The sequence below is a fragment of the Marmota marmota genome, unplaced genomic scaffold (genome assembly GCF_001458135.2).
Source record: "Marmota marmota marmota unplaced genomic scaffold, marMar, whole genome shotgun sequence".
In the NCBI taxonomy this organism is placed as follows: Eukaryota; Metazoa; Chordata; class Mammalia; order Rodentia; family Sciuridae; genus Marmota; species Marmota marmota.
In genome coordinates this window covers 7,177,791-7,190,510 of record NW_026000185.1, presented here as the reverse complement: position 1 = coordinate 7,190,510, position 12,720 = coordinate 7,177,791, and the positions used below count along the sequence as shown (strand labels likewise).

Here is a 12,720-nt window from a genome sequence, read left to right as displayed (position 1 = left end):
AGAGACAGCCCCCACCCCCACCCCCTGGCACCTCACCCTAAGAAGCCCCAGGCCAGAGAGTGGCACTGGGCTGGTTCTGTTTCAGAACAAAGTTTTGGACGTGGATGGAGTGAAGGTGAAGCTGCAGGTAAGTTGACCAGGGAGGGGCAAGTTGGGTGAAGGGGATACCAGGAAGGAGCTAGACAGCATGACCAGTACCTGTTGACACAGATCTGGGACACAGCTGGCCAGGAACGGTTCCGCAGTGTCACTCATGCCTACTACCGAGACGCTCATGGTGAGTCTGTGGAACAGGGACCAACCTCCTGGGAATTGGGATGTGGTCTATAGGTGACCAGCTCAGAGGGTGTAAGAGGGCCAGTGGGACAGCAGTTCAGGGTGTGATGCTCTTACCTGTGGTGACTTGGGAACAGGGAGCCACTGGGCTCCAGGGATTTCCTCACTGTCATTTGTCCCCAGCACTACTGCTACTCTATGATGTCACCAACAAGGCCTCCTTTGACAACATCCAGGTCAGTGGCCTCTTCCTGGTGGGAGGCATGGGCCATGCCATGGAATCCCCTAGAATTTTGAGGACCCTAACAGGGAGGGGAAGTGACAAGCCTCTCCAGGGCTCAAGGTAGCCCAGGTTGAGTATGAGCTAAAATGGGCTTGGGTGACATTCAGCTCTGTCAGCAGGACTCCCTGGATAAGGCACTTGTAAGGTGGGCACCTCTGCCCAACGAATGGGAGCTTTTTGGAAACGGGCAATCTACAAGGTGTGGCCTGGAGGGGCCAAGTTTCCAAAAGGGTAAGGTGTGCAAGGAGCACCAGCCCCCAGCTCTCCCCACAGGCTTGGCTGACAGAGATCCAGGAGTATGCCCAGCACAACGTGGTGCTCATGCTGCTGGGGAACAAGGTGGGCAGCCTGCCCTCTACAGCCTATAAGGCAAGGCAGGTGATGGGGGAGGGTGGCCAAGCCATGGGCCCTATCACCCAAAACCCTGTGCCTGGGCCAGGTGGACTCTGCTCATGAACGTGTGGTGAAAAGGGAGGATGGGGAGAAGCTGGCCAAGGTGAGTCAGGGCAGGGTGGGCAATGAGGGTACCCCGAAGCTGGGGAGCCTGGGTTGTCCCCACCAGGCCACCACCCAGCTGGCAGCAGTTGTTTGCAGGAATATGGGTTGCCCTTCATGGAGACCAGTGCCAAGTCAGGCCTCAATGTGGACTTGGCCTTCACAGCCATAGCAAAGTAAGTCCTGGCAGTGAACAAAGAACCCCCAAACCCAAGGTGTGAATCCCCTTGCCGGGGGTGAAAGAGGCCACCTTGTTCCATGTCACCACTGTTCTGCAGGGAGCTGAAACAGCGCTCCACGAAGGCTTCCAGCGAGCCCCGCTTCCGGCTGCACGAGTATGTTAAAAATGAGGGTCAAGGGTCTTCCTGCTGCCGATCCTGAACCTAGCTGAGCTCAATTCCACTCTGGAGGAAGCAGCACAGACCTGGAAGGCTGGACAGAGGATTTTCAGGCCATTTTGACTTCACACAGTGGCCATCCCAGTGGTGTCCATTTCCAGGACTCCCATCCAAGCCTCACCCCTTCCTTGTTTAAGCTGTAGTCATTAATCTTCAGTCCCAACATGCAGGCTTCAAAGCCATCACAGAAAAACAAAGGTCTTGAGCCCAGGAGGGGGCGCCCAGCAAGTGTACTGACAAGAATGAAGGGCTTTGCTGCCCCCTGCCTGGCACTCCCAGTGTACCACAGGCCAGCATATACATTACAGCAACTGACCTTAGAAAATTCATGCCTTCAGCCAGACGCTGTTTAGGCAGGAATCCCCATACTTGGGACAGAGGGCTTCACTGATAACAACATCCTGTATTTGTGTGCCCTAAGGTCCAGAGCCACCCACTCCCAGCTAGGAAGCTCTGGTTCACCAAATGGATCCTCTCATGTGACCCTGGAGGACACCAAAGCTGTGATTTTTAATACAGGGAACAGCATATGGGAAATCACAGTAGTGTCAGGAAATTAGGACCAACAGCCCTAACCTACTGACCAGGGTACCAACTTAGCAGGTCAGGGCACCTGCTCACAACTAAAGCCTGTGGTTGCCAAGCTCTCTCCATCTTACATGAAGTTATCAAACCAGTCTTTTGATTGTGAGCCTGTCTTTTTTCCAGTCCTAGTAAATAAAGATGTGTTTTTCTGGAATTTGTCACATCTGTTCAAAGACATTGACTTCTAGACAGATTCTATAGTAAGGCCCAGACATCTGTACTAAGTAGGTTAAGTTCCCTACAATCCATGTCTGCTTCAAAGCTCAATGCTCTTCAGGGAGCACTCTAAAAGCTGGGTGATCAGTGTCAACTTTCCTCCATAAGACTCATTAATCAAAAAAGGGGTGGGCTGCCGTAATAGCTCAGTCGGTAGAGCACTGGCCTAGCCTAGCATGCATGAGGCACTGGGTTTGATCCTCAGCACCAATAAAGTTGTTTGTTTGTCTACAAAAAAAAAAAAAAAAAAAAAGCGGTGCCTAATGACCTGTTATCTAAGGAGAGCTTCCAGACCTAACCTGGGGCAAAGATATAAAAAAAAAAAAAAATCTTTTTTTGGATAACAAATAAAAGTGAAGGCACTTCAAAGAGATGCCAAGTCTTTAGTAAGGAATTCCCATATTCAAGCCTCTCCCCTTTCCAGATTGCTTGAGGACTGAAATATGAAAGAGAATACAAAAACAAAAAGAAACAGACTTCAATAAAGGATTATCAATGCTTTATTAAGCAGCCAAGGAGCATGTTTTCAAGAATAAATGGTGACTGGCTATGACAAGAGTGAGTTGCAGGGCCACATCATGGGAGTTTGTCAGTTACTTTTGGCGGGCAGGGGAAATTGCCAATGGTCAGAGTCCTTGGTTCCCTTTTTCCCTGAGGGTTTTTTAAGTTTCCATTTTCTTCAAGGACAAGTGACTCCTTTAGAGTACCAACAGCATATGAAAATTGAAAAGCCAAGGTTTGCCGTCGGAGAGTGACACATACACACGGACAGTTGTGGCAAAGGTGCATTTAATGTAGGTTGGTACTGGCTTATATAGAAAATGAAAGCCAGTTGTCTCGAAGCAGGAAGCCCCTGAGGCCAATCAAATAAAGGTCAGGTCAACACATATGGTACATGTGTATTCACTCAGCATGGGGTCCATGTGGAGCAGGAGCTGAGCGCGGAAGAAGGGCAGACCAACTGGGGAATTTTCAAAACAACCTACTGCCTGCCCATTGCCCGCCCTTTGGCAATGTGCCTGCCGCCATGTTAAGAGCCTGGGGAACTCTTAGGGGACTCCCAACATTCCCCCCTCTTTGTTATTACATGGAAAGGGATGCCTATTCATTCTGACTACTTCCTGCTGAGTGGGGGCATTGCCGGGGAAGGAGTCTGAAGGAGGGAAGTCAGGAGCCCCCATAGGAGGGCAGCAAGAATTGGTATAAGGTTGGGTGGGATGTCACAGAAAGTCCCCTGCAGCCAAAGATCCATTATCATCTTGATCCAGTCAATGTAAGTCTCCATGGGGGAGCACAAGTCAGGCATCATCGGATATTGCTCTTAAAAAGGTGTCCCAGGAGTTTGTGATGAGTCTTTCAACATTGGGAGGGATGTTCCCTGGAAGAGGTGGCTGGTTCATCAGTGGCCAGGAGCTGATAATTTCTACAGAAGCTGGTCAAAAGTTTGGTTAGAGATTTTACCTACTTGAGTCTGAATAAACTTTACAATATATGGTAGAAACAGACACATCAGAAGAATTACACATAGTGGTCCAAGGATAGGCCATACCCATATAAGAAGAGGAGTGGCCATTAAGGAAGAGAAAAGGTTTTGGTTTACTGGGGTCCTTAGGGTGGCTGCTAGGTTAGTGAGCTTAATATTGCTTTCCATAAGCCCTGATTCATTTATGTAATAACAGCATTCTTCCCTGAGGAAAAGACAGGTTCTGCCTTTTTCGGCAGTCAGTAAATGTAGGGCTCTGCCATTCTGGAGGGTGACTTGGGCCAATGAGGTGACCTGTTTCTGCAGGGAGGCTAGAGATTCTGCTGTTGAAATGAGTGCTTGAATTAATGTCCTTGACAGCCCATAGAGAATGACCTAAGGCTCCTCCTGATAAGCCTGCACTTGCTGCTGAGGCTGTTAATGAGATACCCACCACTACCGGAAGGAATGCAGCCCGTCTTATGTGTCTTGGAAGATTAAGGATGAATTGCACTTCAGAACTACTATGGAGAGTGAGCTGTGGGACTATAGTAACCAGAAGACATGGACTGGACATATTGGGAAACATAATGGTGGTAAGAGTTCCATTGCACCAGAAGAAGAGACCAGATGGGGAATAGGTGGTGTTATTGATTGTTAGATTATGGTGACAAAAGCCATCCAGCAGGGAGTTGGGGGTTGTGGATCCCAGAAGGAAAGCACGAGGAATCGTAGTGTGGTTACCCTCCTCGGGCTCCCATAAGGGGATATTTTGTAGAGGTTTGAAAGGATCTCCTTTGTGGGATGAGGTGGGCAAGCTGGAAACATTTACTGGGACTGCAGCAAGTAAAGGCTGTGCTAGAGAAGCGCACAAGAAGCAATTTGCAGGACTTGTATCAGGGAAAGTTTGGTTTAGATAGGACAGGGTGTCGGTAATGATTTGTAATCAGGTATAGATTGGTGAAGCCTGAGAGTCAGAAGAAGCATGTTGGTTTTCTAAGGATGTGAGCAACCGCTGTTCTGAGTGTTTTATGTTAGTTGAGACAAGAGAGATTGGGGACCCCACAGAAACATACTCTCGAGAAATAGACAAGGAACCACAAGGGGTGGAAGCATACCCATTGCAATAAAAGGAAGCTTTTACCCCTGATGCCCAGCGTGGGTCCCAAGGGTCTGGGATGGTCAGATTGTACTGGTGGGAGGCAGACTCAAATTTGAATCTTCCTATATTTAATTGTCCTGAATATGCATCATGAATTCTGCATGACCAATAGGGGCAGCCTCTGTAGGTTTCCGGCCACCATTTCAGTGATCCTTATTTTGGTCATATAAAAAACATAAGTAAGGGCGGCTGGCTTGTTTAATAAGCTCAAAGGAGGAAGAGAACACAATATAAATGGCTGAGGAGCACCCTCGTAGGGGGCAGTCAGAGGTAGCAGTTAAGCGGGTAATCTTGGTGTTCTTTTGGGTATATGTCTCCCTTACTTTGAATCTCCAGACATATGAGGGTGAAGGCATTACCCCTGGGGTAAGGGTAAGGATGAAAAACAGAAAATTAAGGTGCATCTTCTGATATGTTTTCAAGTATAGGTACAAGGGCAGGAACGCAAGAAAGATGAAGTTTCAAGGGATCGCGAGGGTGAGGAGAACAGGAATATGTGGGTGTGGATTCCTGCAGATCTTCCGGCCGGGTGTTGCCAGAATCAGTCTCCTGGATGCACGGTTTAAGCCTGGAAATGTGAATCCACAGGGTTAATTGGTTATTTATTTATTTATTTATTTTTTTGAGAGAGCGAAAGAGAGAATTTTTTTTTAATATTTATTTTTTAGTTTTCAGCAGACACAACATCTTTGTATGTGGTGCTGAGGATCGAACCCAGGCCGCATGCATGCCAGGCAAGCGCTACCGATTGAGCCACATCCCCAGCCCAATTAATTGGTTATTAGTGAGTTTAAGCTTAGCCGCTGAAGGCGTGCACATGGTGACTGAGGCAGGGCCTTCCCATTTGGGATGTAGCTGAGGTTTCTCACCTGGGGGACAATAGTATACCTGTTGGCCAGGTATTAGAGTGGGGGGGTTTCGAGTAAGGGTTGGATCAAGTAAAAGCCAGTCCTGATACTTCCAGAGTTCAGAATGTAGATGGAAGAGGAGAGATAGAGTGTAGGAATCAGGGATAGGCAATTGTTCTGTCTGTATTCCAGGAGGCAGGAGTGGGTGGCCATACATGACCTCAAATGGGGAAAGGTTGGATGGCTTCCTTGGTAGGGCTCTGAGGCGCAACAGCACCAGAGGAAGAACTCTTGTCCAATCTAAGCTTAATTCCATGGTGAGTTTAGTGAGGGTTTCTTTGAGGGATCTATTAGTTCTTTTGACTTTCCCTGAAGCCTGAGGGCGGTATGGGCAATGAAAGTGCCAAGGGAGTGATAGAGCGCAAGCCAGCTCCTGGGTTATGTGTGAAGTAAATTCGGGGCCATTGTCCGATTGGAGCGAGGTGGGCATTCCAAAACGGGGAATTATGTCAGATATTAATCGGTCCACAAGTGTAGAAGCCCGCTTATTGGATGCGGGAAAAACTTCTACCACCCTGAGAATGTATCCACCAGCACTAAGAGGTATTTGATGTTTTTTACCTTGGGCATATTGGTGAAGTCAATTTGCCAATCAGCTCCTGGGGTATGTCCACAGGCCTGATGGGAGGGAAAGGGCTTGGTTTTTTTTTTTTCTTTTAAAGAGAGAGAGAGAGAGAGAGAATTTTTTAATATTTATTTTTTAGTTATTGGCAGACACAACATCTTTGTATGTGGTGCTGAGGATGGAACCCAGGCCACAGGCATGCCAGGCGAGCGCGCTACCGCTTGAGCCACAACATCCCCAGGCCCAAGGGCTTGGGTTTTAAGGGGGTGTTGGTATTGGTCCTTTGGCAGATCTGGCAAGTGGATGTAATTTGTTGTAGAAGAGTTCGGTCGTCTGAAGAAAGAGGGAAAAAGGATTGAATGAAAGTTGACAGACTCTGTGGGCCGGAGTGGAATAGGGAATGAAGGAACTGAAAGAGTTGGTGAGAGTTAGTAGGACGTTCCTCAGGGGAAAGATGGAACAATGTGGAAGAGGCCGGAGCCTGCAGGATGGCTTATCAAGCTGCCTGGTCAGCTTTAGAATTACTCGCTGTAGTGGGGAAAGAGTCAGTCTGATGGGCCTTACGGTGGATTATTCCCAAATGAGATGGCAATGTAGAGGCCCGCAGCAGATTGGAAATAAGATTGGCTTTTTTTTTTTTTAAAGAGAGAGGGAGAGAGAAGGAGAGAGGGAGAGAGAGGGAGAGAGAGAGGGAGGGAGAGAGAGAGAGAGAATTTTTTAATATTTATTTTTTCATTTTCGGCAGACACAACATCTTTTATTTGTAAATGGTGCTGAGGATTGAACCCAGGCCACACGCATGCCAGGCGAGCACACTACCGCTTGAGCCCACATCCCTAGCCCAATAAGGTTGGCATTTATGACAGCAGTACCCTTAGTAGTTAAGAGTCCTCTCTCTTTCCAGATGGCTGCATGGGAAACTAATATATGAAAGACACACTTGGAATCAGTGTATAGGGAGAGCTTTTTCCCTTCTGCTAGTTCACATGCTCTTGTAGCAGCTGTAAGTTCTGCTTGCTGGTTAGTTGTGTTGGGCGGCAGGGGTTTAGCCTTAATGACAGAAGAGAGAGACACAACAGCATAGCCTGCCACTCTAACATCCCCATGAAAGTAGGAGCTGCTGTCGGAAAACCAGATGAGATCCGAAGAGGGAAGAGGCCCTTCGGAGATGGTTACTGGGTGAGGCAAGATTGTCTCTAGTATTTCAGAGCATTTATGTGTAAGAGACTCTAGAGGGGCACATGGAAGGAGGGAAGCAGGGTTTAATGAGGAACAAGGTTGAAAAGATATAGTGGGGTTTTGTAGAAAAGAGACAAGGAGAGATAAAACCCTCGAAGGGGAAAGGGATTGTAACCCCTTATATGTTAAGAAATCCTTCAAATGCTGTGGGGAAAGGATAGTTAATGGTGAGCCAAAGGTGAGTTTGTATGTCTCATTTTGAAGGTCATGAGCAGCAGCTAAAGCTATAAGGCATGGAGGCCAACCCCTGACAGTGGGATCGAGCTGCTTTGACAAATAAGCTACAGGTGCGAAGGTGGGGCCATGATTTTGCCCTAGCACCCCTAGGCTTTGACCCTGTTTCTCATGTACATATAGGAAGAAGGGTTGAGAGGACTGGGGAGATGTAAGTAAGGTGGGTGCCTGGAGAAGGGCCTTTTTTAAGATTGTGAAAGGTTTTCCTACAGTTGAGGGAAGGGGTTCGTCCTGAGAGCCTTTTGCCAGATCGTATAGCGGTTTGGCAAGAAGGGAGAAATTAGGGATCTATGCCCTAAAATATCCCGCTAACCCCAAGAAGGAGAGTATTTCGTCTTTGGTTTTGGGTGTGGGCAAGGATCTGATATGCTGTTTTCTGTCTATTGTGATAAATTTTTTCCCCTGGGAAATAGAAAAACCTAAATATGTGACTGTGGTGGTTACTAACTGAGCCTTGTGAGGGGAAGCACGATATCCTTTTTGTGCCAGGAAGTTGAGTGGTCTTTAGAAGGACTACTGAGAAGGAGATGAGTGGTCTTTAGAAGGACTACAGAGAAGGAGATGAGTGGTCTTTAGAAGGACTACAGAGAAGGAGATCATCAACATACTGAAGGAGGACGGACGAGGAGCAATGAGAGCGGAAAGTCTTTAGATCAGAGGCTAGGACCTGACCAAAGAGATGAGGACTGTCTCTAAATCCCTGAGGAAGGACAGTGTAGGTTAGCTGTTGGGAATGTCTGGTGTTGGGGTCTGTCCAGATGAAGGCAAAGAGGTCCTGGGAGTCGGGGGCCAAGGGAACAGAAAAGAAAGCATCTTTCCAATCAATGACAGAAAAGTGGGTGGCATCAGATGGGACCTGGGACAGAAGTGTGTAGGGATTGGGGACCAGAGGATGTATAGGTCTCACAGCTGTATTAATGAATTGTAGGTCCTGAACTAAGCGGTAGGAGCCATTAGGCTTGCGTACTGCCAGGATGGGAGTGTTGTAAGGAGAGTGAGCAGGGCAGAGGTATCCTTTAGAAAGAAGGTCCTGGATGACTGGTTGTAAGCCTAGGAGGGCTTTGGTAGATAGTGGGTATTGTGCCTGATTGGGGAACTTATTGGGGTCTTTAAGATGTATGGAAACCAGGTGGCAAGAAACAGTAGAGGGAGTTTTAACACCCCAAACCCGAGGATCCATTAAGCTCAATGGTATAGGTTCATGACTGGATTTGGGGCATTGTTTAGTATCTGGTTTGTCTGTAGAGTCAATGGGAAAGGTTAGGTCCCTTGTTCATAGAGCTGGAAAGGATGAAGCGGCCAGCCCTGGTGCTCGGGGGCTTGGATATTGATTGTGGTATGAAGTCTAGAAAGAATGTCTTGACCAAGCAGAGGAACTGGACATTGGGGCATAACCAGGAACGACTGTGAGAACGGGAAGCCTTCTATGGAGCAAATAAGGGAGTTCTTTTGGGATAGTGTTCCCTCCTACCCCGACAATAGAAGTGGATGGCACTGTCTGTCCCCAGAACTCGGTTAACACAGAGAATGTAGTCCCAGTATCAAGGAGGAAATCAATTTTATGACCGTCCACCTGAATTTGCACCCTAGGTTCTTGCCTGTTGATCTTTAAGGCCGGGGACAAGGACCCAAGGCTCTGTCAATCTTCGGACATAATGCCCAAGAGGTTGGAAGACTCTTTGGCCATAGTTCCCCTGTGGGACCTAGGACAGAGCTCCAGTGACCCAGCGGTTGGCATTTAGAGCAGGGAGTCCGTGGAGCACATGGGGCGGGGCAGGCTCTTGCCCAGTGTCCTTCTTTGCCGCATTTGAAACAGGCACCTGGGGCAGCTTTTATTACCTGGTAGAGTTTGGGCAAGCATTTGAAATTTAGTTTGCTCTGCCCTATGACGGCGTCGCTCCGATTTCCTCATCTAGGTTATGAAAAACCTTGAAGGCTACAGCTAGTATCTCCATTGAGGGGTAGCAGGGCCCTGTTCTAGTTTTTTAAGTTTAGCCCTGATGTCGGGGTAACTTTGGGAGAGAAAATGTCATGAGAACATGACGTCCATCTGGAGTTTCAGGATCTAGGTTAGTATATTATTGAAGGGCTTTAGTAAGCCAATCTAAGAATTCCGATGGGGTCTCTTCAGGTTTTTGAATGATCTCCTGTAGTTTTTGGAAACTGACTGCCTTCCTTGCTGCCTTTTTAAGTCCAGCAATAATGCATGCAGAAAGGCAGTCCCTGTTCGGAATTCCAGCTTAGGTGTTATAATCCCATCCAGGGTCCTGTTCTGGAGCTGCTAAGGGACCCAGGGGATTGTGTCTGATCAACCCTGTGGACCTGCATGAGCTCTAGTGAGTTCGCAAACTCAAGTACGCTTCTCTGGAAGAAGGGTGTTAGCCAAGAGCATATATATATATATATCATGGTGGGTAAGGCTATAAGCTTGGAGGACCCATTGGAACTCTTTGATATAGGTGGTAGGAATAGTGGAAAAGGAGCCTAGCCTCTTTTCAAGTTGCATAAGAGCCGTCACCGAGAAGGGGATGTGCACTCTGATGATACCTTCAGGTCCAGCAACCTCTCATAGAGGGGCCATGGTTTGCGGTGCAGCAGAGCTGGATCGAGTTGGGGGGTGGCTAAAAGGACCTGCTGGAGAGAGGCTGTTGTTGGAACTTCCTGGGGCATAAGGGGGAGGTCAGTAAGGTGGAGGTCATCCGCAGATCAAGAGGAGAGTCTAGGGACCCCTCTGGGGGATATTGATTTTAGTTATCTAGTTGATAACATGGCCAATTTTGTGTACAGAATTTAGTGAGAAGTTTGGGTTTTATGTCTGGGGTGAGGGACAGCCGGCTAAGGTTAGCCAGAAGACATTTTAGAGGGGAATCAGCAGCAGATTTTGGTCGAGTCTCTCATAGGCGTCTCCGAAGGGAGAATCCAACCAAAGAGACTCAGGAAGAGTCGGGGCCAGGAGGGCAAATGAGTTGTCACCCAAGAGCCCAGCCAGCGGGCCTAGGAAGGCCGGGAGTCATGGGCTTCCTGGCGCCAGGACTTTCTCAGAAGAAAAGAATTTGGGGGACAGAGAGAGAGAGAGTGAGTCAGAGAGTGCCTATTCTTCTGCCCCTTATGGCTTCTCAATCATGAGGTGGGTATCCAGAGAGTCCACTAGGACTGTGAAAGCCATGGTGGGGTGCGTTCTCTCATCCAAACCAAGAATCAAAGGCCTTGCTGGACGTTCACAGTCAAGGCCTTTGTGTACAGCCATTTGGAGATGGATTCCCAAAGGGGGAAACTCACCGGTTGTTGATCAGGAAGAAGAAGCACCTACTGGAGAGCCAGTGTTGGGTGGGCTATAGCAGCTCTCAAAAACGTGGAGGAGGATGGCAAACTTTGGGAGAGGGGGAAGAGGGGGGTCCTCAGAAAGTGAGGAGTTTCCCCTCCCGGTTTGGGCACCAATGAAAAGCCAAGGTTCGGCGCCGGAGAGTGACAGTGACACATACACATGGACAGTTGTGGTAAAAAGTGCATTTATTGTAGGCTGGTACTGGCTTATATAGAAAATGAAAGCCAGTTGTCTCAAAGCAGGAAGCCCCTGAGGCCAGTCATAATAAAGGTCAGGTCAACAATACGGTACACGTACATTCACTCAGCATGGGGTCCATGTGGAGCAGGAGCTGAGCGTGGAAGAAGGGCGGACCAACCGGGGAATTTTCAAAATGACACATTGCCCCCCCGCCATGTTAAGAGCCTGGGGAACTCTTAGGGGACTCCCAACAAAAATAATGGAGCTTAGAGTATAGAACTCACTAACTTTATTTTATTGGTAACTAGTTCAGTTACACAGAAGGATGCCCATCTTACCACCAGGCTCTCTCGCCTGCTGGGCCTCTGGACTGCGGTTCAACGTCTGCAACCAGCTCACCACCGCCCTGAAAGTTAAACAGCGTGCAAAATTGAATGTAGACAAAAGCCCCTCTTCCTCATTTCGGCCAAGACTCATTCTCATTCCCAGTCCCTCCCTGACAAAGGGCGCACCCAAGCCTCAGTCTTGCAACATAATCAGACTGCACATGCAGTTTTCATACGAGGTGTCAGAAATTAAAGCAGTTCATCACAGGCTTGAGCTTAATCGAAAAAACTAGGCTTGGTCCTTTGTCACCTGCAGGAAGCTGAAGGTATGGAGATTCAGAAAGAAAGGCTAAGGGCCAAGGTGGAGCCCAGACCGCGGCAGGACCCGGAGCGAACCCCCCAAATCCCACGCAGGGCCCACCTCTTACCCGTACAATGACAAACCCAATCTGAGCGGCTAAATCCTCCAACCTCGAACTAGTCCCCAAAAGGACGCTGGCGCGAGAGGCACAAGCTTTTATAGAAACTGCCCCACCTCTGTGGTTGGGCAACCCGGCGGAAGTTCCCGCCTTCCCTCACCTGCGGTAGGTTGCGCCTCCGCCAATCATGCCATGTTTTCACTAATTATGCCATAGCATTTCTTTGCGGGGCGGTCTCTCGGGGTGAGAACCGAAGCTCCACCTTTTTATTTGCTTCTTTTTTGAGACGACGTCGTCTTGCTCTCTTACTCCGGCTGGTCTTAAACTCGATCCTCCCGCCTCAACCGCCCGAGTTCCTGGACTACAGGCCTACACCACCAACGTCCGGCGAGTTCCTCCCTTTGGCGAAGGCCATTGAGCCTAACTGTGAGTGACGGGTGCAGAGAGCCAATCAGATATTGGTCTGCACATAGAGCGATTCAAAAGCCGCCGGAAGTCGTAGTTTCTGAAGCGCCGCGCATGAGCCAGCCGAGATCTGGCGAACTACAAGTCCCGGCGGGCCCAGCGCCCGAGCGCTTCCGGATCGAGCCTCCTGTCCCTTTCCCGGCCGGTGGCCGCGGGGGCACGATGAAGCGAGCGGATGGCGC

The 12,720-nt window shown here is 48.8% G+C and overlaps 1 protein-coding gene, 1 long non-coding RNA gene and 1 other non-coding gene across 7 annotated transcripts in view; 1 reads left to right on the top strand and 2 right to left on the bottom strand.

Moving 5' to 3' along the window:
• Positions 1 to 2,191, top strand: part of Rab26 (RAB26, member RAS oncogene family) — a 6,119-nt gene extending 3,928 nt beyond the window's left edge. For 2 of the 5 annotated variants that reach the window (XM_015490905.2, XM_048789360.1), the window contains exons 3-9: positions 86 to 127; positions 211 to 277; positions 460 to 512; positions 833 to 898; positions 999 to 1,055; positions 1,154 to 1,230; positions 1,333 to 2,191. In XM_015490905.2, coding sequence (XP_015346391.1) covers positions 86 to 127; positions 211 to 277; positions 460 to 512; positions 833 to 898; positions 999 to 1,055; positions 1,154 to 1,230; positions 1,333 to 1,435 — 465 coding nt within the window. In that variant the 3' untranslated portion in view covers positions 1,436 to 2,191. Of the gene's footprint in view, positions 1 to 85; positions 128 to 210; positions 278 to 459; positions 513 to 832; positions 899 to 998; positions 1,056 to 1,121; positions 1,231 to 1,332 lie in introns of all 5 variants that reach the window. The other 3 variants (XM_015490906.2, XM_048789359.1, XM_048789358.1) reach the window with 3 other exon arrangements.
• A 9,124-nt stretch (positions 2,192 to 11,315) lies between these two features.
• On the bottom strand, positions 11,316 to 12,226 carry LOC107146718. Its single transcript, XR_001504061.2, has 2 exons — positions 12,083 to 12,226; positions 11,316 to 11,734 (listed from the first exon to the last, which is right to left on the bottom strand). It is a non-coding gene; the product is annotated as an uncharacterized LOC107146718 (long non-coding RNA).
• On the bottom strand, positions 11,843 to 11,925 carry LOC125612423. The gene has a single exon (XR_007342785.1). It is a non-coding gene; the product is annotated as a small nucleolar RNA SNORD60 (small nucleolar RNA).
• Positions 12,227 to 12,720: the final 494 nt, after the last annotated feature.